General features: G+C 52.3%; 1 protein-coding gene across 2 annotated transcripts in view; it reads left to right on the top strand.

The window, feature by feature from the left end:
- The window catches only part of USP43 (ubiquitin specific peptidase 43), a 201,955-nt gene extending 180,207 nt beyond the window's left edge, over window positions 1-21,748 (top strand). For both annotated transcript variants that reach the window (XM_059732202.1, XM_059732201.1), the window contains 7 exons: window positions 3,688-3,791; window positions 9,418-9,495; window positions 12,274-12,403; window positions 15,030-15,378; window positions 15,914-16,072; window positions 18,482-18,640; window positions 19,978-21,748. In XM_059732202.1, the coding sequence (XP_059588185.1) occupies window positions 3,688-3,791; window positions 9,418-9,495; window positions 12,274-12,403; window positions 15,030-15,378; window positions 15,914-16,072; window positions 18,482-18,640; window positions 19,978-21,092 (2,094 nt within the window). In that variant the 3' untranslated portion in view covers window positions 21,093-21,748. The remainder of the gene's footprint in view (window positions 1-3,687; window positions 3,792-9,417; window positions 9,496-12,273; window positions 12,404-15,029; window positions 15,379-15,913; window positions 16,073-18,481; window positions 18,641-19,977) is intronic.
- The last annotated feature ends 2,838 nt before the right edge of the window (window positions 21,749-24,586 follow it).

Below are 24,586 nucleotides of genomic sequence, written 5' to 3'. Positions count from 1 at the left end.
AGCCAGACACTCTTGCTGTTGCCATTAACTCCCATGTGCAGATAAGACTGTCAAGTATTCAGAGCAGCTCATGTTTGAGCCAACCATGGCACCATCATAATAATGCCAGGGGGCTATTTGGGAAGGCTGCCTGACAGCGGACTCTGAATTGATCTCACTTTGGTCATGCCTCCCTTTCCACCTGGCAGGGAGCCCTGCCCTCATACAACCCACTTTAGGAAGCAGCTAGACTTTCCTAAATGACTGTAAGCACCTTTGTCCCCTGTAGCAAATCCCCATAAAGAAGCCATGATGTCATGTGTGCAAACCTGTGCTGTCTCTGGATGCAAAACAGATTCAACATATATATTTCTGTAAGCCCCCGTGCCTTCAGGAAATGCTAATAAAACACAGAGCATCTGTAAGAGACTGTGGTGGTTTCGGGAGGAATTACTTGTTTTAAGGAACCTGTTCCTAATGCAAGGCTAAAGGGATTTACATGAGTGTAACTCCTGTAAAGATGGGTTATTTCCCTGGAGCTGTGGATCTGGCCCACAGAGTAAACCCAGTCATCTCAATGCAGTATGCTGTGCCAGTAGGGCCTCTGTAGTATATCTGACCAGGAGCCCTCCCTGGAAAAGCATCCTTTCCATTTGCTCTAAGCTCCTTTATGGTTTCTGTGCAATACCTTGAAAGCTATTAAAAGGTCACAATGGCTTTCTGTGCTCCTCTTTGAAACCATCAGGGCTGCCGTGATGTCTCAATGAGAGCTTGGCCCATTCCATTTAAAGAACGGCTTTTGACCCTCACACAAAGCTCAAGCTATTAGGCACTATTTATATCACAGCAAATCTGGGCTGTGGGCAGAAGGAATTGTAGAGCTCTAGCGCACGTTCCCCGAGGGAGCGAGAAGGTTCTTGCTGTGGAACAGGAACACAAGTGCTTACGTTGTGCTTGGCATTGTCAAGGCACACGACAAAGAGGGGGGACTTAACCCTCACTACCACAGCAAGAAAGACAAATAATGTTACCCACAGATTGTTGGCCAGGACAGTGAGGCACCCTGAGCCACCTGTGCCTCACTTTCCTCATCTATAAGCAGGGGAATAAAAGCCCTCTACCACCCTGAGGGTTGGGGCTGGCAGATGAAGCTCAATTCAGCTCATTAATGCTTGTGAAGTGCTTTGCTCTCCTGGAAAGAAAGTGCTGTTTGAATTTTCTCTTTGTTTTTGGACCCCCCTAAAGCACCATGCTGACACAGGGAGCTGTGTGGCCGTGTGTCTCTCTCAGCTGTGTCTGGAGGAGTGTGAGATTACAATCTGAATATTGTCAGGATAACGGATTCATTTTGTGCCCTCTTCATTTCTCATTACAATCCCTGTCAAAAGAATGAGGGGCAGAATGTAGCAGATAATGAAAGCCAGGATGTATCGGCTAATAAAATGCCAGGATTGCTCATTCTAATGACAAAACATCATAACGGGGAGGGAGATGGCCCCAAATTAATCCACTCGTATGTCAATTGAGAAATTATAATAGGTGCTGGGAGGAAATGTTACAAAATACACAACTATGCTCAGACTGCAACGGGACCCAGCATTAGGGGTGTAGCTAGGACTCCATCCATTGTCCCAAATCTGGGAGCATTTGGCTTCAGGCATCAGTTCTACCTGAGCTGGGACTACGATAGTATCCCAGTAGCACGCAGGGACCCAAAATGTGAACAGAGCCAGTATTGTGCTAGGGAAGCTGCAGAGAGGGCTGAGGAATATGAGCTGAGCTGCATGCAGGTGCTAGGGATGGAAGAGCTACTCTTGGAGGTTATCAGTGTGGGGCACGGGGAGGCCTGTGTAAAGGTCCAAGATGAGAGTCACAGGAGTTGCTGCAAGACAGGACCCAAATGTACTGTCAGAGTTCCCTGGGACTGGAATAACAGCAGCAGCAGCAGGAATGTAGGAGTTCTGGACTGAAATAGCAGGGCAGGCAGCAGGTCAACACAGAGAGGCAGCAGCAGATAGATGAGAGCAGTAGCATTACTAGGTCTGGGGGAAGAGGTTGGGGGGCAAAAAATAGCAGCTGCTCTACTGCTGACCCAGTCTGCATTGTCCAAGGGGCAGAAATGTCCAGTTATGCCTCTGAATGGGAGAGGAATTTGCACAGCAGTTCTGTTTATCGACAGTTTTCTGGAGGAGTACAGTTCAGCTCCTGCACCTCTGCAATACAAAAAATAGCACAAATTGAAGTGCAGATTTGAAATCCTAAAATGAGTATCAGTTGTTTCAGTCATCTGGATTAATGCGGATAAAACGCATGAATTCCTGTCCGGGGTGAGCACATGTGTGTGTGCACATGCGCGCACACAGAATCCTACTTCACCCGTGTGTAGTGTGGGTGGCCATCTAGTTCAGTTACCTGCTGTATTCGTACTGTCGGACCTTCCCAGGTGAGGAGCGTGGAGTCCCAGGGGAGGAGCGAGGCGCTGCATTGAAAATGAGCAGCCCAGGTACCGCTCGATTCTTTACTATAGGTTGAATTTGCTGTGCAAGTAAAGGATGAGGACAGTTATTTTGGCCAAATGTAGCCCATGGGGTAATGATAAGGCCTTATGGTTAGTACTGATTTGTGTGCCTGGAGACTTCAAGTCCCAGCAGGAAATGCACCATCCTGATCCAAATGGCTTTGTTATGTAATTTCTTTCTGCTTCCCTGAATCTTTCCATCCTGCCATATCAGGCCAAGACTCTGTCTGTCGCTTCGGAGGTGTAACGGGGCAGTTCTAAACCCTGGACAGGGCCAGCACATGAGGCAGCGGCTGCCCTACTATTTTTGCTGCTGCCCCATTCACCCCTTCTTCCCCCTTAGCTACACTACTGCTTCACTTTCTCTAAAACGGCTCTTGTCACTTGGCTGACAAAGCTGTGCTTCTCCCCAGAAACAGCTGCATTTCTCCTGTGGTGGAGAAATACCCACAGCCTGTCAGATGCTTGGAGAGCCTTTAAGATGAAAGGTGCTGTATGAATAAAAGTAGCATCGGGGAGGCTGGTCAAAGGGCCCTGGGCGCTACTGAAACTAAAGAGACCATCTAGCAGCAGGCAAAAACTGGGACACTTCTAGATGTTGCACAGACCGCAGGAGCCAGTAGTCCACTCCTGGCTCTGATGAGTCTTGCTGCCTTAGTCAGGTGCTGTGCAGGCAGAGCTGACGCTGCTCCTGGTTCACAAAGTTCCCAAACTGAACCCAATATAGTGTGTTCATACAGCACCACGTACCACTGTGCTGCACCCTCTCAGCAGGTGCAACAGGACACTAATCTGGGATCGGTTTTTCAAATTTGAGACAAAAGTCCTCTTCAGGGAAGCTACAAAAGTTAGGATGGTCCTGGAAAAGGTGGCCACTTTAACTGAGACCAGCCAGGGGTGCTAGTGCTCTGTGAGACAAAAAAATCCTTGCCAACTCACCCTCTCCTGTGCCCTCTCCTTGCCCCCTTGGTCTCTTCCCTGGCAGGTTTCACTAGTAATACATGCTTGTCTTTTCTCCATTCTGGACATCACTCATCCCACTGCCCTGCTTGGCCCAGTCTCCCTATCCTCCCGGCCATGCTCTCCAGCCCCACTCGCGTCACGGCTCCCATTGTCCGTCTGTGCCAGGTGCAGACTAATCGGGGCAGCACCACCATGGGAATCTCACCTTCTCGGCTTCTGTTTTGCAGAGCGCGGGAGTCTTGTTCCGGGTCCGGGTCGCCGGAGGCTCTGTGGCATGCAGCTACCTCTCCACTCAGGACAGCAGGCCTCTCTACCACCCAGCTATCGACAGGTAAGAGCCTGCCCAGCCCACAGCAGGCACTTGCAGTGGTTAACCAAGCGGGCAGGAACGCTGTTGGTGATGCAGGCACCCTCGCTCTCCTCCCGTGTGGGCTCTGCTTCCTGCTGCCGGTTGCTGAGCTGCTCCCCTCATAAGGATCGTGTGATGGGGTGCAGTGCTACTGCTGCCCCCGTGGGGAGGAAACCAGGGGGCTGAGGGGGCAAGACTGGAGACCAGGGCTGGCTTTAGCTTTGTGTGAAAACATGCAGAATACCCTTGAGCTCCCTCCCCACCTACGTTCAGGCATTTCCTCCCAAATGAAGCAGCAGGGCCCCTTTGGTGGTGATGCTACTGCCCTGTGTTTCTTTGAGAGTGATCATGGCGTGCCTTCCTGTCGGACCGTGGCCCATCCAGTGCTTACAGCCTGGGAGGCCGAGCCCCCTTGCCGTGCTTCAGGGGCGCTGGACTTCACGCGCCACTACCTTGCTTCCTCTTACTCTGAGCTGTAAATATTTATCCACTGTTGCTGGCTCTCTGCAGCTCTGTCAGGAGCCCAGTTGTTCTGCTGTTGACGTGGTTGCCATGGGCACCTTTTGTGGCTGGCTGCAGCTCATTAGCTCACCCAGCAAGCTGAGCATCCCTCCTAGCTGGCTGAGGTCTCAGGTGTGGGACCCTGCAATGGAAGATTGCTCTCCTGGGAGCTGGAAACGACATGGGATTTGTTTTCCAGGCAGTGACTTGGCAGTTGTGGGTGGGATCCAGTGGTAGCCATTCCAGGGGACAGGGCTTGTAAGGAGACACAGTAGTAAATTAGGAGCCTATGACTGAAAGAGTGGAGCTGCAGTGCATGAGTGGTTAGTACACCGGGCTCAGGGGCAGGCCACTCTTCCTTGGTGACCTCAGCTTCCCTGATACTGCCCCATATTTGTGGTGCATGCTTAGGTGCACAGATGAGCATGCCATGTTGATGATATGCTTTAGAGCCAGTGTTTGCAAGCTGCTTACACGTGCCCTGCTGAGTTGGGCCACTGCTCAGCTTTGCTGTTTCCAATCACTTTCTCTTCCCAGCTCCCAGGGGCTCAGCCCCTTGGTGGGTCAGATTGCCAAGTGCTCAGGACCTGCCAGGTTACTTCAAAGAGCTCAGCTCCCACTTAGCCATTGACACAAATGGCCAGATTTCCAGAAGTGTCCTGAGCGCTGAGCTGTGTCAAGAGTGTGGCCTAAAGTGTTCCTGGGTGAGCTGCTACATACTGAGCCTGCCTCAGACCTGACTTTTTATTTCCCCAAGCCCTGCTTTTAATTCCACTGAAGCCCAAATTCAGGGCAGCGTCCCTGTAGCAAGCAGGGACACTTCCATCAGCCCCACTGTGCTACCCTACTTCCCAGCAACAGGAATCCCTCCTACAGGTATATTCTGTTCTGGTGAGCTGGTTTCTCCTATCTGCTTCCTCTCTGCAAGAAGCCTGGGGATGGAGGTAACCCTTAGACGGAAATCTCATGAAATCACTTGCCACCTGGAACTGCCTCGCTGCCTGAAGCGTGCTCCAAATCAATTGAACGGCTCTTATTGATGTTCCCTACTAAAGTGCGGTGTTACTGTCCTACATCCAGCTGCTAATTAGACAGGGAGGATTTGCTGCTGCCTCTTGTATCTGTCTCGCTCTGCCTGTAATATACTGTGCCAGGCATCACTGCCTTGGCAAGGGGAGGTCAGATGGGTGGCAGGAGCAGCACTGCCCTGGGATTCTTCCCAGCTCCTTCACTCCAGCGTGGTTTCTCATTTCTTCTAGGCAATTACTTCCTTGTTCCAGGTGAATGCTTATGCTTGGCCTGGCGGGCGCGATGGCCAGCCAGGCTGTGTGGTCCCAGCACGGGTACCTTTTACAGCTTCTGCAGCAAGCGCAAAGTGAGAATGACTCTGACAGCTGATTTCTTCCTCTAGTCAGTGTTGGGAAGAAGGCAGCTACAGTTTGCTAGGGCACGGAAGTTAGTGCTACTACTGGATTGGTTAAAGCCTCTGTGTAATGACATGTGGTCCTGTCATGTTAATACCCTCTTATACCCCAGTTGTGCATGCATACAGTGATCCTTATTTTTTTAATTCCCCCTGGCTGGTGCCTCCTGCTATGGGCACAGTGAGCTCGTCATGCCAGTTCCCTCGCACCTGCACACTCGTGCTGTGTTCCCATACCGCCTGCTCCTGTGGCCCAGCAGGACATCCGTGAAGGGCCCATGGATTAAGAACGTCTCTCTGCTCCTCGCTCAAATTCTATTCAGAGATAATGTTAGTTCAGATAACATCCCCTGTGAAGCGGGGAGCAGATTAGGCCCTGTCATCTAGCAGTAGCATTTGCTAATCACATGGTAGGTGGTTGTGGGACCGGAATGACACAGTTGCTAATATCCCAGCTGGCGGGTTTGTTGGCTTGCTGCAGGGAAGGTGGAGCCACGCTCCTCAGATCAAGGGAAAGGGAGAAGGGTGGGGGGAGCCACTGGGGGAAAGAGGCAAGAATCCAGATGATGCAAAGCCCATGGTTACTGCAAAGGCCCCAGCCCTAGCTGTGAAACAGCTTGTTGGTGCATTGCCACTTGCGGCTGGTCGCTGCTGTTGCATGTGACACTCGTGGCTGGTTCCAGAACCCACGTCTTGGTCGCTGCACAGGTGAATCGGGGGAGACGCACTCTGCCCAAAGCAGAGGCAAAGGAAGGGGTGCTGGCTCTGTTTCACAGGAAAGGTGAAGTGACTTGGCAGAGTCCTGTAGGGAGTTTGTGGCATAGCCAGAAAATGGACCCTGACCTGAGGCAGGAGGCCAACTTTTCCCTCTGCATAGGTCACTCTACCCATGTGGCTTCCTTCTTTGGCTCCCTGAAGCCAGTTACACCCTCCAGGCCAGGGCTGAGGTTGACCTCTCCTGAATGGGGCCATGGAAGCTGCCAAACTCCCTGGACATTCACCGAGGCTGAGGCGTGATGGCAGCATGTGAACTGGTGGTGTCAGAGACTCTATGGCGTAGTGGGAGGAGGTTTCCATCTCCCAAGGGATATCACAGATCAGAGCCTTGAATTGTGCCCCAGAATCTGCAGCAGGCAGTAGGTGCAAAGGCAGGCCCTGTGTCCTTTTCCCTATGGGCACAGACCACAGGCTGCACTTCCCTTTGCCATGTTGAATATCCAGCCACACACCAGAGATGAGCTCTCACCTGCCCTCCCAGGGGCGGCAGGGCCGATTTGGGTATTGGGGCTGACGGAGGGGGCTTGCAGCTAGCTCCCAGCATGGAAGGAGCCAGCAGGGGAGATGCACCTGCACCTTGTCTAGGAGGAGACTGTCACCTGCTGGACTTTCTGAGAATTACACCGCAGGTTCTCATTTCTAAATCTTCTCTCTTGCAATCTGACCAAGTCCTCTGCCCCCACTCACTGCCTCCGTTTTGCATTGCTACTGCAGAAGACTTCTCTGCATCTCCATCTCTTCCAAGGATATGTGTAAGGCTGAGTCCCTTCCCTTGCTAAGTGCTAACAGAGACAAGGACCTTTGTGTTGTATCTTTTATTGGGCCAGTTGCATAAAGTTGGGATAAAATTAGACAAGGTTTTGAACACAAGGCATTCTTCTTCAGGTCTGAGGGAAAAGAGGCATCAGATGATTAGAAATAGTTCTGCAGGGCTGTGAAATCGAAGGAGAGAGAAATCCCCAAGGGTAGCAGAGAAACAATTAACAGAAGAAAAGAAGCTTCATTACTGAGAGATCAAGACCTATCAAAAGAGAAGAGGATCATTATCCCCTGTAGTGTGAAGGAAGAGCATGGGGAATCAGGCAGATTATAGTATGCCATAAAGTCAGTGCCGCTGTTTACTTCCTGGTTCTTAGTATCCAGCCACCTTCCGAATTTTTGTTTGCAAGCTTCCATTTTAGAAGTGTTTTATAAATTCCCCTTGAGCACGGGGATAACGAGGTCAGAAAGGGAGTGGTGGTTCTGTGAAAAATGTGCTCCTCCGAGGGAATGTACAAAACGCCTTTTGTAGACGAGCCTACGGACATCACTTCATAAATCTAATGGATACAAAAAATCATGAACTAAATATAGACATTGGATTTATGGCACATTTTAACCGTCTGCATTTTACCAACTACACTGTATCACCAATTCAGCATTCCCCTTCTCCTTCCCCACGTACCTGTCTCACACCTATTGTCTCCATGACCTCTGATCCTCACTGCCACACATCTGCATTTTCAGACCTACATTTTGCATATTGGCTTCTATCCACAGCAGACTCTTCCTCTGCCTGAAGAAGGGTATTTGTGCCTGAAAACTAGCAAAGAACAATTTTTCCAACTATTTAGTTGGTCTAATAAAAGATATGCAGGGTTGTTGGTTGTAGCTGTGTTGGTCTAAGGACATAGGCAGACACGGTTCTTTGGGTAGATGTGATGTCTTTTGTTAGACCAGCTAAATAGTGGAAAAAAGTTCTTTGCAAGCTTTTGGGCACAAACACCCTTTTTCAGGCATTGGGAGACTATTTAGTTGGTCTAATAAAAGATATCACATCTACCTGAAGAACCTTGCCTGCCTAAGAAAAGATATCACATTTACCCAAAGAACCGTGTCTACCTATGTGCTCCTACAGGCATTTGTATCTCTATTCTTTAGTTTTTTTCTGTGAGAGTTCATTCTGGTACGTAGTTGTTCTCTAGTTTCACCCACATAGTTACCATGAGAGCATTTGGTGCATTGGATCAGATATATCACATTTGGGATAGGCATGTGCATGCGACTGGCTCAAGTCCTACCCCAGGTCCATGAATTCTGATGGGTTCATTGTGATGGGGGAAGGAGGAGCTGATTGTTGGAACAGCAGAGATGTGTTGGCAGATTTTGCTTCTGTTGTTAAGGCAAGGCTGTGTCGCATTTAATGTCTGTTGAACAGAGGGGGGTTTGCTTCTTATGGTGAATTGGGCAAGGCCAGGGGATTGTTTGAAGTGGTGAATCAGAATCCACATCTGGGATGGCACCCTACAAAACACCATACACCAGGTCCATGAAGCCAGCAATCATCCCAAGCCCCTTAGTTCCATAGTGGTAGGCCAGCATAGGTCACAGGGAAGTGGGAGGGATGGCTGTTGGATATCCCTTGTTGCTCTGGAGCTGAAGAAACTGCAGGGTCCGACTCGGTGGTGAAAGGCAGCTCCCTGGACTGCCCCCCCACAAGGGATCTGCTAGCAGGTCCTTGCACTGTACTGCAGGACCTGGTGCTGGGCCAGCAGGAAAGGGATAAATCGGAGAACCTGGGGCCAGCAGAGAATGGGCTGCCTGCAGGTAGCAGCCTCAGTTTCCCTGCCACACGACCCCACCAGCACCAAGTGAAGGAGAGGGAGGTGAGTGTGGGGGTTGCACTCACCAGAGTGGTCAGGGCCTTCAGGCCTTCACCTCTACTTCCCTCTGACATATTAAGGGGCCTATTTCTAAGGGTTTCCTGGTCTCTATGGAGGGCTCAGCTGGCAATGACTGTAACCCCTTGAATTCTTGTGCTTTCCTTTCAGACCAGGCTAGAGGTGCTGGTCTCCTATGTCAGGGGCCAGAAACCCTGAAAAAAATATCTCTATCACATGTGCTAACTGGCTGTCCTTGTCCTAGCAGAGCATTGCAGTTCAGCGGCCCCGGCGGCCCTCCCCATGTGAAGCTGGTGGTGGAGTGGGATGTGAACACCAAAGAAAGGTAAGTGCCCAGCATCCTGCTGCCTGCCTCCAACAGAGCATGGGGTCAAGTGAGGCAGAGCCTCCACTTCGGGCTCACCCAGGCATGTGCAGGGGTCTGAGTGGCAGCATTGCCTCATCCGAAGGTAGACCAGCCGCTCCCCCTCACATCAGTGCTTTGACTCCACAGTCCCCTTGGAACAGCAGAGGTCTCCTGTGAGCACACCCCACCCAGGGGCCTGCTCTCTCTGCCAGCCAGGGCCAGCTCACTGGCCTCTGGGCTGCTTTGACTTTGCTATTGCTAACTAAGAGGTGGGCCAAACCCGGATCGCGTTTCTCTGGGAAACCTCCCACTGATGCCAAGGAAGGGGAAAAACCTGGAACAGTTAGGATCTGTCCCAGTGGGAATTGTGCCTGAGGGAAAACATCCAGTTTAGGCAGAACTAGTAAGGTTTGTGGCCTGGACCAGGGGCCCTCCTTCTCCATCCTGCTCCTGATACTGGGTGGCTCCATGACTTTGTGTTTCTGCTCCCTTGGATGGAGGATCATCCTCAGGCCCGTGTGGCATCTCTGCACCCAGCTGGGAGGCAGAGAGACTGACAGCCACTGACTGTCCTTCAGCTGCACTGGCATCCAGGAGCTAAAGCAATTACTTCTGCACCAGTCATTGGGCCTAGTACATTAATGGTGTGGATGTTGAAGTCAGAAGCGGACTGGCCAAGTTCACCGATGACACCAAACTTTGGGGTAAAACATCCACACCTGAGGACAGGAGGACGATCCAGGCTGACCTGGACAGGCTCAGAAAATAGGTGGACAAGAACCTGATGATGTTTAACACTGAAAAATGCAAGGTTCTCCACCTTGGGAGGAAAAACCTGCAGCATCCTTATAGGCTCGGCAGTGATACGCTGGCTAGCACTATAGAAGAAAGAGACTTGGGGGTCATCATTGACCACAAAATGAACATGAGCTTTCAATGCAATGCTGCAGCTAATAAAGCAAGCAAAACACTGGTTTGCATCTGTAGATGCTTCTCAAGCAAATCCCAGGACGTCATTCTCCCCTTGTACTCGGCCTTGGTGAGGCTGCAGCTGGAGTACTGCATCCAGTTTTGGGCTCCACAATTCAAAAAGGATGTGGAGAAGCTTGAGAGAGTCCAGAGAAGAGCCACGCACATGATCAGAGGTCAGGAAAACAGACCTTACGATGAGAGGCTGAGAGCTATGGGGCTCTTTAGCCTGGAAAAGCGCAGGCTCAGAGGTGATCTGGTGGTCACCTATAAGTTTATCAGGGGTGACCACCAGGATCTGGGGGAACGTTTGTTCACCAGAGCGCCCCAAGGGATAACGAGGTCGAATGGTTATAAACTACTGCAAGACCATTTCAGGCTGACATAAGGAAGAATTTCTTTACTGTCCAAGCCCCCAAGGTCTGGAACAGCCTGCCACCAGAGGTGGTTCAAGCACCTACATTGAACACCTTCAAGAGAAAATTGGATGCTTATCTTGCTGGGATCCTATGGCCCCAGCTGACTTCCTGCCCCTGAGGTCCCTTCCAGCCCTAATGTCTATGAAATTTATGAAAGTCATCGCAGCAGGCTGTTGTCCCAGAATAGCGCCTACAGCTGGAGGTAATTCACACCCCCAGCCTTGATTTGGACAAGCTACTTGGTGGCAGGAATACTCCCTGTGCAGTTCTGAAACCCGCAGGCATGGCCACTCGGTAAGGAGGCATGTCAGTCAGGTCCCCTCCAGGGAAATGGAGTCCATAGCCCCAAACTACTTCCACTATGGCAGCCTCCAAAGAGGCCAGCAGCTGAATTAAGGAATTTTAAGCTAGTAGGGTCACACTGCTCCTTGGTTCGCCTGGTGGACAGTAGGGGTACCGAAAGGAGCAGTTGCACAACCCCATTCCTCAGTATTAAGTTGAATGTGAAAAACCCAACCTAGGCTTATTTGGAAGCTGAATTACTGCTCTTCCTGTTGGTTTTAGCTGGGAGCAAAGGATGAATTTAATTGCAGCAGCAGGAGAACTGCTGCCTAAGTGATTTTTAACAACACTATTATTAAATACAAACAAAGGGGAAGTATCCTGTAGTGTGTGACAGATTTGTGAGCTCTGTGCTCCACATCAGTGGCTGGCTGCCAGCAATGGGACAAGCCTGTGCTTTGGGAGACCAGGACAGTGGTGGAGCAGTCAGAAGTTTACTTGGAATAGAGGGAGACTTGATCATCAGTTTGCAACTTCCAGGCAGCCGCCTTTTTCCAGGACCACCCCAGGACACCGGTCAGCCGAGGGCTGCCTGTGGGTCTTCTCCATCCGTAATAGTTGGAGTTAGTATTTCAAGAGTGACTAGTGATTTGGGGGCACCCAACCTGGGGCACCCAGAACAGTTTGATTTCTACAGGGAAACCCCAGCATTTTCTCAAAATCTCATCCCTTTAAGGGATCCCAGTCTGGCCCCTCAGAATCACCGCTGAACACTTTGGCCTGGGCACCTAACCGTAGTCACCCGCATTGGACAATGTGGGCCACAGCTTCATCAAAAGGGTCCCTCAGCAAGGCAGGCAGGTTTGCTCTACTTCATGCAGTATTTGTTCAACTGGGCAAACTCCTTGCCCCAGGGTACAGAGACAGATGCCACAGAATGGCCTGGGAAAGACCTGGGTAATTTCCTGACTCTGTATCATCCACACAGCCTTAAGCACTGAGGCAAAGGCAGGGCTAAGAACCACGGATAGTCTTAGCAGGCCCTGCTGCAGGGAGCCTGGCTGTGACCCCCTCTTTCCCATTGCAGACTGTTTGGCAGTATCCAGGAGGAGGTGGTCCAGGATGCTGAGAGTGTACGGATGCAGCAGCAGGTCCACCAGCAGCAACACAACTGCACCCTGGATGAGTGCTTCCAGCTCTATACCAAGGAGGAGCAGGTATGTGTGTGTTCAGGGCCAGCGGGGTCAACTCTGCACTCTGGGCCTTGAGTCATCCCATGCTCTGGGCTGCCTGGGGCACATTATGTTGGGCAGGTAGAGATGGACAACAGCCTGAGCATGGTGTGCCAGAACCCAGCTCTGGGCCTTGTCACCAGGCTCATAAGGGGAAACATTTATTGGGCTGCCCAGGGCTTCCTTGTGCTTTGGTCTTCATGCCTGTGACTGCAGGGAGGCCATGCTGAGAGCTCAGGGAGAATAGATAGCCAGACAGAAAGTCCCAGTTTGTGGTTTTAGGTGTCCATCCCAAGCTGGAAGAGGTGGGGTGAAGGGAAGGGAGACCTTCCCTAGCCCCCATCTAAGAGAAAAATGTTTCTCCTCTTATTAACTACAGCAGACAGACATACTGGGGCTCTGCTCCCTCCCCACCCAGTCCCAGGCTGCAGGCCCATAGCAGAGAATCGGGCTGAAGGCAGAGGAATATTGCAGGGCACTATTCATGGGAGGGGAGGGAGGAGAGCAGGAGGAGCAGGACAGTGTGCCCAGGATATGTGCTGATTCTACACTTTGCCATGCACTGTGGAGCCCAGCTGGCAGCGAGGGGCTCTGCCAGTGCCCTGCTAGAAAGAGGTGGCACCCTGGAGTGGGAGGTAGTCTGCACCCAAGGGTGTCTGTGGTAGGAAGAGCATGCCTAATGCTACCTCCCCAGGGCACTAGATGTGGTATTGGAGTGGCACCAGATCCCTCCCAAGGAGCGTATGTTAGGATGGGGCAACATGGCACGGGCAGAGGTCCAGGGCCTGTGGCTTCACCAAACAGCTCTGCCAGGGCAGATGGGGAGTAGGGGGCAGGTGGTATCTTGGCCTGTTGGAAGGGGGGCATCTAACTATTTCTGTGCTTTGGGCATTGGCAGGGGAGGGGAGCCACAGGCAGAGTCCCCTGCCAGCCTTACTTCCCACCCCAAAGGGAGATGCCTCTGCTGCAACAGCTACAGGGTTAACCCTTTCTCATCCCCTACCAACCTATCTGCAGAACGTGGCTGTAAGAGCCTTATTTTGGCAGTGGTTGTGGGAGAGGTAACCCAGTAGCTGTTGACCGCAGAGCAGGGGAGGGGGAGTAAGGCTGACTCCTGTGGTCTGTGCTTGGTGAGCCCATGGCAAGCACAGACCCCTACCACTTCTCCAGTGCCACCTTCCTCCCAAAGAAGCACCCAGGGCTCATGTTCCAGCTGCCCACCCCTAGTTCCACTACAGCCTGGTGTGCTGAGCCAGTACAAACCATCTGGAGCCACAAATTACAGAGGCCTCTCAAGGCCCTAAGAGCCAGTGCAGTGCAAATCAACAAGGCTGCAACAGTGCCAGGAAGAGAAAATCCCATTCAGCTAACAGAATGACTGGGCGTTCCTCTTGAGCAGTCCTCCCCTGTGCAGGCCCAGCCCATGGCACTTGAAAGTATAGTTCCCGTTGTCTCAGAGCCTCCTCACTGCCCAGCACAGCCCAAAGCTGGCTGCACTGGCCAGGTGCAATGTCTGGGATCAGCATGACAGGTTTGTCAGTCCAGGTGTTGCTGGTGTTTCAGTTGGAGCATCTGGGGGCAGAGTCTTTGCCTCTCTCTGCTGGCGTAAGGCCCTTGTATCCAGCAATGCTGCCCTCCCACTCTGGTACTGGAATGCATTCCCAGTCTGTCCTGCCCAGACCAAGTCTCTTAAATGCCCCATGACCTTGCCTAGATGGCATGTGATTTGTGGGCCAGTGGACCAAGAGTCAGACTCATTCAGCCTCTGATAAGACTGGGCTTCTGTCTCTGTGCTGTACCCTCTTCTCCTGTTTATGAATTTGTACTAAACAGCCACCATCATGGCCCAGGAGGCCACTGTGCCAGGCAGACACAGAGCAGAGAGCCCCAAGGAGCTTACAGTGAGACAGCAGATAGGCAGACAGACGGGGGGCACAAGGAAAAGCTACTGATCAATGTGATGAGCTGTGTTCTCAGCTCTAGCTGTGGATCTCAAGGAGGTACCTGGCCATCTTCCCCATGCCAGGCACAGGAACTGGCAAGGAAAAGCTCCTCACTGCCTGCCATCACCTGCTTAGCCATTGCAGAGGGCAGGCCTGGTCCACAACCCCTTGGGAAATGGGAGGCCCCTAGCCCTGTGTGGGGGCAGAGAGGGGAGTGAAACATGGGAGGATAGAAACATTTTGTAAAGGAAGATTGTATTTGCTGTTCCCGGGTTATGCCCAGAGCACCATCATGGGGGTAATTCAACCCCAGAGCAGAATATACCATGTGGCTTGGCTGGTGGGAGGACATGGCACTGCCTTCTGCTGGAAGGATTGGGCACTGTTCAGCTGTGTGCCACAGGCCCTACATGGCTAGCAGGGGTCCTCCTTCAGCCCAGGACACCAGGCCAACCAGGGGAGGGAAGCTTTGCTGCTGCTTTCACCAGCAAGTTCCCAGCAGCCATAACTCACAACATCATGGCAGCTGTCAGCACTGCCCACCCCCCACTCTTGATGACAGAGCTGATGCCATGCTGACTGGACAGCCCCCTGCCCAAGCCAGCACTCGGCATGACTGGGCCACATTTGGCTTGCCATCCCTGTCACATGGCTTCCTGTCTCCCCAGCTGGCCCCGGACGATGCCTGGCGCTGTCCCCACTGCCAGGTGCTGCAACAGGGCATGGTGAAGCTAAGCCTGTGGACGCTTCCTGACATCCTCATCATCCACCTCAAGCGGTTTCGCCAGGTGGGCGAGAGGCGGCACAAGCTCTCCACACTGGTCCAGTTCCCACTCTGTGGCCTCGACATGGCCCCCCACGTGGCCAAGAGGAGCCAAACTGGGCAGCACGTGCTGGGCCAGTGGGCAGCCTGGAAGCAACCGCCGTATCTTCCTGAGAGCTGCCAGCTGGACTACCTCTACGACTTGTATGCTGTCTGCAATCACCACGGCAGCATGCAGGGTGGGCACTATACTGGTGAGTGTGCCCTGGTAGTGTGCAGGGTGGTTGCTATACCGGTGAGTGCACCCTGGCAGTGTTCAGGGCAGGCATTATACCGGTGAGTGCACCCTGGCAGTGTGAAGGGCAGGTGTTATACCAGTGTGTGTGCCCTGGTAGTGTGCAGGCACTATACTGCTGAGTGTACCCTGGCAATGTGCAGGGCGGGCACTGTACTGCTGAGTGTACCCTGGCAATGTGCAGGGCGGGCACTATACTGCTGAGTGTGCCCTGGCAATGTGCAGGGTGGGTACTATACTGAGTGTGCCCTGGCAGAAGTCCCTCTAGCCTTGCTAACTAGCCCCCAGCTCCATAGCCTGCCATTTCACCCAGATACTGAAAGGGTGGGGGAATTCCCATGGGCTGAGCTGGCCAAACAGCCTGGATGTAGTTTGATGAAACTCAAACTCAGCTGAGAGCTGTTTGCCTAGGCCATTTCTCCCCACAACCTCCCCATTTCTTCTCTAAGGTCCCCAGTCCTTTCCTGACCCTGAGCTATGTTGCCTGCCCACAGCCTACTGCCGTAACTCACTGGATGGCCGCTGGTACAGCTATGATGACAGCACAGTGGAGTCGGTCCAGGAGGATGAGGTCAGCACCCGGAGTGCCTACATCCTCTTCTACCAGAGGCGGAACGCCATCCCCAGCTGGTCGGCCAGCAGCTCCATGAGAGGTGGGCACAGCACCCTGCCTCAGGCATGGGTGGGCTCCAGCCAGACTCCCCTGGGCTGTTGGCGGCCCAGGCCAGGCCCTGCAGGCTTTCCAGGGTCACTCAAAACCATTTCCAAGCAAGAATAGGTCCCTCTCTGTTTTAGAGGTCTCTGTCTGCCAAGGGATCACCCTCACTCAGCTGAGTCCCAATTGATTTCTGTGGGGCTCATCCCCTGAGCAAACACCTCAGGTGTAGGATCAAGCCTTTTGTGAGCTCAGCTTCCCTGATGGTGTCACATTCTCCAGGACTGTAAGTTATGTCAGTTTGTACCAGCAGGCCCAACCTTCCTCTCCCCTCTGCTTTTGACCCTGCACCTTATCTGTGTTAGGGAAAACTGCCTTGGTGCCTGCTTGAACAGATGCAAATGAGGGGCCCAGGGCTAAGTACACTGTGGGTACAGCAAAACCATCAGCATCACTGAGTGGTAGCATGATGAGGGAGGGAGGGAAAGGGGAGGGGTTGCCTATGTGTGATGCTAACAGTCAAAAAGTGTGCACACTTGCAGACACAGTGGCAGCAAATGCACACACACCCATCACACGCAAACAGTAGCACAAAGCATGCACATGTGACCATGTGTGAACAGATGCACACAGTGCATGCAGGCATATATGAGGTGTGACACAGCAACTGGTCTCCTGGGGCAGCAATGACATGCGGCTGCTGGTGCTATTAGCATGGACATGTAGCTGTGGTGATAGCTGTTATTTTTCCTCTCCCACCTAAATGCCCTTCTGGTCACTCTGCCCTGTACATACCTACCCAGGCCTTCACTCCTCCCCTGCCTCCCTGGAGCAGTAAAATCTCTTTTGACAATAGCTGCATTTGCTCTGACAGCAGGAAGCTGGCATCCTCCCAAAATGAGCCCCTTGTAGCAGGATACCTGTAGTGCTGAAATGAGGTGCTGGCCTGTTTGTGCTGCCACCCCATGGCATGCATGCATAGAATCACTAATGCATGCTCTAATTTGCTATTTATTACTATCATTCTTGTCAGTGGCTGCTGATTTTATGCGCTTTGTTTTTTGAATGCCTGAGATGAGACGCCAACAGCCTTATTCTCAGGGGAGATGTGTGCATTGTTTGGTGGCTCAATCAACAAGTCAAAGAGCTTGAGTCCAAAAACTATGGGACAGTTTATTGAAAGTAATGGCAACAGACACCTCTCTGCTAGGGAGAGCTGCTTCAGGCTGCCCTAGCTGGTGCACAAACTGCAAAGGTCACTCTCCCCCTAGGTACCTTCCAGAACTCTTCACAAGGAGGGTGGTAAAGCACTGGAAAAGGATACCCAGAGAGGTTGTGGGATCTCCTTCCTCGGAGGTTGTTAAGACCCAGCTAGACAGAGCCTTGGCTGGGATAATATAGGTGCTGCTCTGAGAACGGGGTTGGACTCGATGACCTCTTGAGATCCCTTCAGAGTCTAATTTTCTATGATTTTATGATTCTAACAGGCAAATGTAACAATTTGCAGAGCTCTAACAGCTACCCCCACCATAAGCATCTGCTGCCCCACTTGGTAGCATTTGCAATTGCAAGTGACAATGAAGCACTGGGTACCTCAGTCTGAAACCCCAGAGCCAACGCAGCCAGTCTCCAAGGCCCTTTGCAAATGTTAGAGCTCCATAACCCTGGGCTTTGATGTATATCAAAGGGGTAATGTTCCCTTCCACTCCCCTCTCCCCCCACAACCCACAACCTGGCAGAGCCCATGTTTGAGACCTGTTCAGTTGACATGGTATCTGTGCCCTTCAGCAGCACTGGCATCTGTTGAAGTGAACTTGGGCTCACAAAAGCCTGTGCTCTCTATATATATCGTATTTAGTGAGTCTAAAGGTGCATCTCTACCCTGCCTTCTAACTGGCTTCAGACTAACACGGCTAACTACCTCCCTCTGCACATGTTCCTAGTTAAAGGGAACAGCAGCATTATTACCTGCTAGCCTAGGGTTTGCTCCTGTTCAACAGAGCTTCCCTCTCCATAGAGTAGTGTCCTCTCTACACCTGTCTGAGCATCAGTTCACAGGCTGGGTAGATGAGCTCACTCTGTATGCAGAGGAGACCTGCAAAGAAAAATAAAGCAGGGCCCTGTGGAACTATCCCCCCCACCATACTGGGCCCCTTTGTAATATATAGTGCCTCTCCCTGGTGGCTGGGTCTCCAGGAATAGTGCACTGTGGGACCTCAGACTGCCAAGCCCAAGCACGACAGAGAGGGCATGGGAGTGTTTGCAGCAGCCTGGGCACATTCTCTGCTGCATGGAGTCTAAGAGATTTGGCCCCTTCTTCCCCGACCTTTCTACTAGCTGCAGCACCTCATAGTCTTTTGTGCTCTGGTGACATGGCTCTGGCCTGTTGTCTGGGTTTCTCTTGCAGGCTCCACCAGCTCCTCTCTGTCTGACCACTGGATCACAAGGCTCAGCGGAAGCAGTAAGAGGGAGAGCCTGGTGTCCCGCAGCTCCATGACCTGCCCCTCCTTTCTCAAGCCCCCCGACTCGCCTGTCTTCCTGAATGCCACAGTCAGCCAGGAGAAGGGTGAGGCTCTTTTGTGTCAGTGTGCCCAACACCTGTCCCTGAACAGCCAGCCGCGGGGGGGCAGCGGGTATGACACAGAGCAGGACAGGGCCTTCTGTCTATATTGTATTGGAGACCAGCTCTTGGTGTCACAGGAGCCAGGTGGCACTGGGCTTCCTGGTATTAAAGGAGAGGCTTGGGGATGAGCAATATATAATTAGCAGGGAATGGCAGATGCCAGACTGGTTCCTGAGCATACAAGACAGAGCCTTGGGGCTGCCCCTAGGCTCCAACTGGCATAGAGCCTGTCTGCTAGGTACCATGGACTGAGGAGTCCAGAAATCATCCTCAAGCCCCCGAACTGGTCAGAACTGAGTCCTCCTGAGCTCTGCTTATTCATATCTTGGTGCTGGAGCCATTGAGTCCCATGTTTTCTAGTGTATCTTCCAACCATAAAGGTTGGAAGGTGACATTGTTTTTAAATGCAATCTTGCAATTCTCCCTTCAGTCCCAGGAGCCCAGGACTTGGGCTTTAAGACAAGCATCAAATATCACAGGTGTTACAATAGAGTTAGTGAATTGGCCACACCTTGGATGCAGGGTGCCCAAATCTGCAGAACTGAGATGTTAAGGGAACCTATACGCGTTGGGCCTCTCAGTGTTGCTAACCTGGTATACATAGAATTAACCTCTGTGGTGCCATTTTTCACCTTCACTACATGGCTATCCCACCCAGTGGGACTGGATCTATGGTACCCTCTGGCTTTTCCTGCACATCACTGACATCTTCTCTGCCTCCACTGACTACAAGAGTGCCAGGCCAAGAGCAAGGGCAACCAGAAAGCAGCTGCCATGCTTAGCTGGTATGTCCAGTTGACCAGGCCTCCTGTGATGCTCCACATGCCAGCTGCTAGTCCAGTGTACCAGTACATCTAGTCAAGGGTGCATCCCTTGTGTAGGTGGATGGAGCATGGGACTAGCAGAGAGAATATCCAGGAGTTATTCCTCACCTGGTACGACAGACCTACTGGGCTTGTGACCTCTGACAACCCCCTCCTTATTAGCATCCAGGTTCTAGTAGTATCTATAGATTGTGGGGTAGCTCATACGCAGTGAGAGACAGGCCCTGCCACAAAGAGTTCACACTCTACGCAGACCAGACAGACAGATGGGAAGGGACGCCGAGGCAAGCAGTGATTTGCCCAAGGTTACTCGGCAATGCTGATAGGAGCTACCCCCACACACACCCAACTGGAACAGGCCTCCCCTATTCCTTCCTGTGGAATCGTGGCTCTGGCCTGACCCTGGGGAACTGTTGGTGGTTCATGTTGTCTAATCTATTTGTGTCACTCTTCCAGGAGGCTTTGAGTCAAGACCCTTGGTGCGAGGCATTCAGGGACGGAGTGTCAGCATGAAAGTATCACCCACCAAGCCCAAACTGGGCACCACCAAACCAATGCCCCTTCGCTGGTCCTTCGCATCCAAGGACAGGCTGCAGGGTGTTTCTGGGGAGCTGGTGGAGTACCTGGAGTCTGGGCGCCGGCCCAGATACACTAATGAGTCTATCGTCCCACTCATGACGGGCACTGCTGGAGAAGAGAATGGGCCTTTGCTAGCTAAGTCTAAGCCAACTGCTGCAGGGGCTGTGAAGGACCAAGAGGGTGGTGGGTCAGGAAGGGCTAGTGGGAGTTTACAGAGCAACACAGTGGGGCCAGCTGAGAACCACAGCAAACCCCCCTTGCCCCCGGAGAAGACCAGCACCCTGAAGAGAGCGAGCAAGCCAAAGGAGGACACAGGCCAACCACACAGGACACCCAAGAAGCTAGAGTTGCCTCTCAATGTGGCACCGCCAAGGAAAGTTGAGGAGCCAAAGATCAACGGAAGTAAAGCAAACTCAAATGGAGCCATGTGTGTCAACAACAGCGTGTCCCACCCCTATAGCTCCCTGAAGGGGAGGAACATGGACAACGACCAAAGAAACCCCGCCAAGTCTGGGGAGCACGGCAGGGAGAAAGAACCCGAGGCTGAGAGGCAGCAGGAAGGGAGGTTCACAATCTTCAGGGCTGGTTTCCTAAAGAAGGACACCAAGAGGCCCAGCGAGCTGGAGCGGTGCTGCACTTCGGAGACAGCCATGGGTTCCTCCAGGACATCGCTCGCCAATGGCACCCTCAGCATCATCAGCGAAAGCAGGGCCAACGGCACACTGGGCCGCCGCAGCCAGGAGGGCCTGTCCAACGGCAGGATCAGCCGCTCCGAGCTGGATATCAAGCGCTCCCAGAGCTCGGTCAGCATCCATGGCAAGGTCGACTGGCCCCTGCGGAGATCCTCCTCCCTCTGCAAGAATGGTAGCGCTGCTCACCAGCACACCCGCAGTGCACCAGTGGAAAAGGTGGCCTGTGGCACCTTACAGAGGGTCAGATATCACACAGCCTCCTTGGGCAGGAAGAAACCAGTGCCTGAGTCCAGCTTCTAGACCATAGCTGAGGAAGGGTTGAGAACTCACACTGCTGCTGCTATGAGCCAGGGGGCTACTGTGATTGGAGGAAGGGAACAGAACAAACTTGGTGAGAGTCTACACAGGAGAAGATGACTTTGCTAGCTGCTGAGGCCAGACTCAAAACCACATCAATCAGATCTCTGGGCTTCCAGGTCCTTTTGGGAGCTGTGTTCTTCTCTTCTCCATCCTATAGAGCTGTGAAGGGACCTGAATCCGTTCACACCACCCGACGCCTGGTCTCACTCGAGTGCCACTGCGATGTCTGGACATGTCAAGTGGTGCTCCTGTACAATCCATGCCTTAATAGGGTGGAGCACAAAGCAGAGACAGGAGGATTAGTGGGAGGGGGAAAACCAGGGGAGGGAGAGCCAGTTTTAAGCGAGAGGGAGAGTATTTATTCTATATGGAGACAGAATTTTATTGAAGCAGATTCAAAGACACTTTTGGTTTTCTAAAGGCAACTATTTTGGTACTGAGGGGTGGGTGGGGACAGCACAGGGGGGCCCATTTCAACACAAAGGTCTATGCAATAATCAATTCTTCTACTGATCTTTTGTACACGGGTGTCCTGTTGTCCACAGATGTTAGAGTTTTGCAGATCTTTCTATTAAATACATGTCAAATGAGCACAAGGCATGGTGTTTGACTGAGTTGATCTTGGGACACCAGCAGGTGGGAGGAGATTGGAGAGGGTGATGCCACATCTGTGTAATGGTTGGCTACAACACTTAAGAGACATGGTTTTTTCCACTAGATCCCTGGTAAAACCACAGGGGTCAATTCTCCAGCATTGCACAGCCTGGTGAGTTGCTAACGTCAGCGCTCTGTATCGGTCCCCAATCCAAAATGAGCAAGGGACAGTTCTAATCTGCTCTGCAGGCATTTCCACCCTCCTGGCACTCATCTAAACAACAGTGTGAGCTGTACCGGGGATTTGGATCATCGGGACTTCCCCAGCCTATGCCCAAGCACCACTGGCACAGAACTCTCCTTCGCTGCACCTATTCAAGGGAAGGCTCATTAAAACCTAGTTAGCCTAAGAGAGTAAGGCCTGCAGAGTTAGCCCCAAGAGAGCTTTCTGGAGACAAGGCCCTTAGCCCTTGATTACAAAGGGAGGAGTGAGCAGTGAGACCTGATGTCACTGAAACTTTCAGAGCCAGGCAGTCTGTGACATGGAGAAGAGCCCAGTACTCTATAGGTAACCCCACTCATTCCAATTGCAAGGATGGGAGTCTTCCGTAGGCCTCATTGCTGCCCAGACCCTGCCTGCCCACCTTAACATCAGCCGCAGGGCATGGCAGTTTTGCTTAAGTGTGAACCGTGATTCATAGATTGTCAAGGGCTGGAAGGGACCTCACAGATCATCAGGTCCAGCCCACCCTCCCTCCTTCCCCCCCGCTCTAGGCAGGAAGACAACGGGTTAAGTGACCCCAGTGAGGTGACTGTCCAGTCTCCTGTTGAAAACCTCCAGGGTAGGTGACTGCACCACCTCTAGAGGGTGTTTATTCCACAGTTTGGTTAACCTGACTGAAGGAGTTTTTTCCTGGTATTAAACCTGAAGCAGCCTTCCAGGAGTTTGTATCCATTGGTACTGGTCTTCCCCAGGGGTGCCCTAGTGAACAGTTGTTCACCAAACTCCTGATGCACTCCTCTGACATAGCGGTAAGCCGCTATCAAGTCCCCTCTCAACCGTCTCTTCTTTAGACTAAAGAGGCCCAGGTCCCTCAGCCTTTCCTTATATGGCTTGCCTTGCAAGTCCCTGATCATACAGGTGGCTCTTTTCTGGACCCTCAAGTTTTTCCACGTCCTTATTGAAGTGCAGCACCCAGAACTGGATGCAGTACTCCAACTGCGGTCTAACCAGCATGGAGTACAGTGGGAGTATCACTTCCTTAGTTTTACACAAGATGCATCAGTTGATGCATGCCAGCATGTTGTTTGCCCTGCTGACCACTACCTTACACTGACGGCAAATATTCATGCAGTGGTGGATCATTACCCCTAGGTCCCTTTCGGCCATGGTGCAAGTCAAGCTGTCACCACCAAGCCTACATGTATGTTGAGGGTTGTTTGGCCCCAGATGAAGCACCTTACAGTTGGAAGTGTTAAACTTCATCTGGTTCCAGTCTGCCCAGCTCTTGAGCCTGTCCAGGTCTGCCTCTGGGCAGTATGGATACAGGGCACTGGGGAGCCGAGGCCAGGCCATTCAGAAACCAGTTAGTTCTCGCCTTCCCTCTCTCACTGCATCTCCATGTGCTGTAAGTTTGTTCCTGTGGCTGCAACCAAGGTGCCTGTCTCAGAGGGCACTGCTGTGCTGCAGAGCCGAGGACATGGAAGATATGCAGACACAACCAGGCTCCCAAGACAGGCAAGTGCACTGCTGTAAGCAGACTGCACATTTCAGGAGTCTCCATTATTAATTACCTATTCATGACAGATACTGATGGTGAGGAGGACAGACCTCTAACTAAGCCTAAGCCAATCCCTGCAATGGCTATGAAGGACCAAGAGGCAGGATAGTCTGAAAGAGTCCGTAGGAGTTTACAAGGCAGCAGAGTGGGGCCTGCTGAGAGCAGATGTATGGTGCTGTGGGAGCAACCTGACCACCATGCCTGCATGTGTGTGTGTGTGTGTGTCTGTGCCTTTGAGATCAGGGAGTGATGGGAGAGCCAGGCTGTCAAGTGCTTCCACTTTGCAGTTGAGAGACAGCTGGTGCAAGCTGCACCAAAGGCCCTGTGGGACACATAGCGAGCAGCTTCCCCATCATGAAGTCTGTTTCAAATGCTGCTCGTTCCCCAACTTGCAGGCAGCGTGTGCCTGTGCTGTCAAACTTGCTTTTTCAGAGGGAGCCTTCAGCCCCTGCCTGCTCTGCTTGAGGGTCAGGTTCTGGCTGTGCAAGCGTGGTGGACCTGTCAAGATGAAATGCAGCGCAGAACGTGAGGGCTTTGACCATGGGGCCCCTGGGTCCTACAGGGTAAAAGGCGCCTCCGGGTTACAGCGCACAAAGTGCAGTGCAGTTGGCAGGCTTGCAGTGGGGGAAGGGACCGGGCAAGGAAATGTGTATTTGACTGTTGAAACAATTGAAGTTGCAAGTCCTCAGTGCTCACTGGGAGCAAGCCCACTGCCTCTACCTGGGGGGATGACACATTGGCCCTGAAGGGCTAAATGCTGTGTGTCCAGGCCTGGGGGGAACAGATGCAATTGGAGAAGCCAGGATGATCCAGAGAATGTTCTTGGTGCTTATGACAATGTATTGTCCAGGTGGAGAAACTGAGGTAGCTGCTTGCTACAGAGAACCCATTGAGTCAACAAAGATTAGATCAAGAGAGTTCCTTGTCTCCTGATCCACTGCCTCTCCCCTGCTGCTAACCCTGATGGCACAAGGAAGTTAGAGGGGAGCCACCTCACAGAAGGACCTGCATCAGAAACTTCTGCTCGTCATTATTAAGGATGAGCAAAATGTGGCTCCG

This window comes from Alligator mississippiensis, chromosome 8, assembly GCF_030867095.1.
Source record: "Alligator mississippiensis isolate rAllMis1 chromosome 8, rAllMis1, whole genome shotgun sequence".
Lineage (NCBI taxonomy): Eukaryota > Metazoa > Chordata > Crocodylia > Alligatoridae > Alligator > Alligator mississippiensis.
Note: the sequence above shows the minus strand (reverse complement) of the source record. Positions and strands in the feature narration are given on the sequence as shown.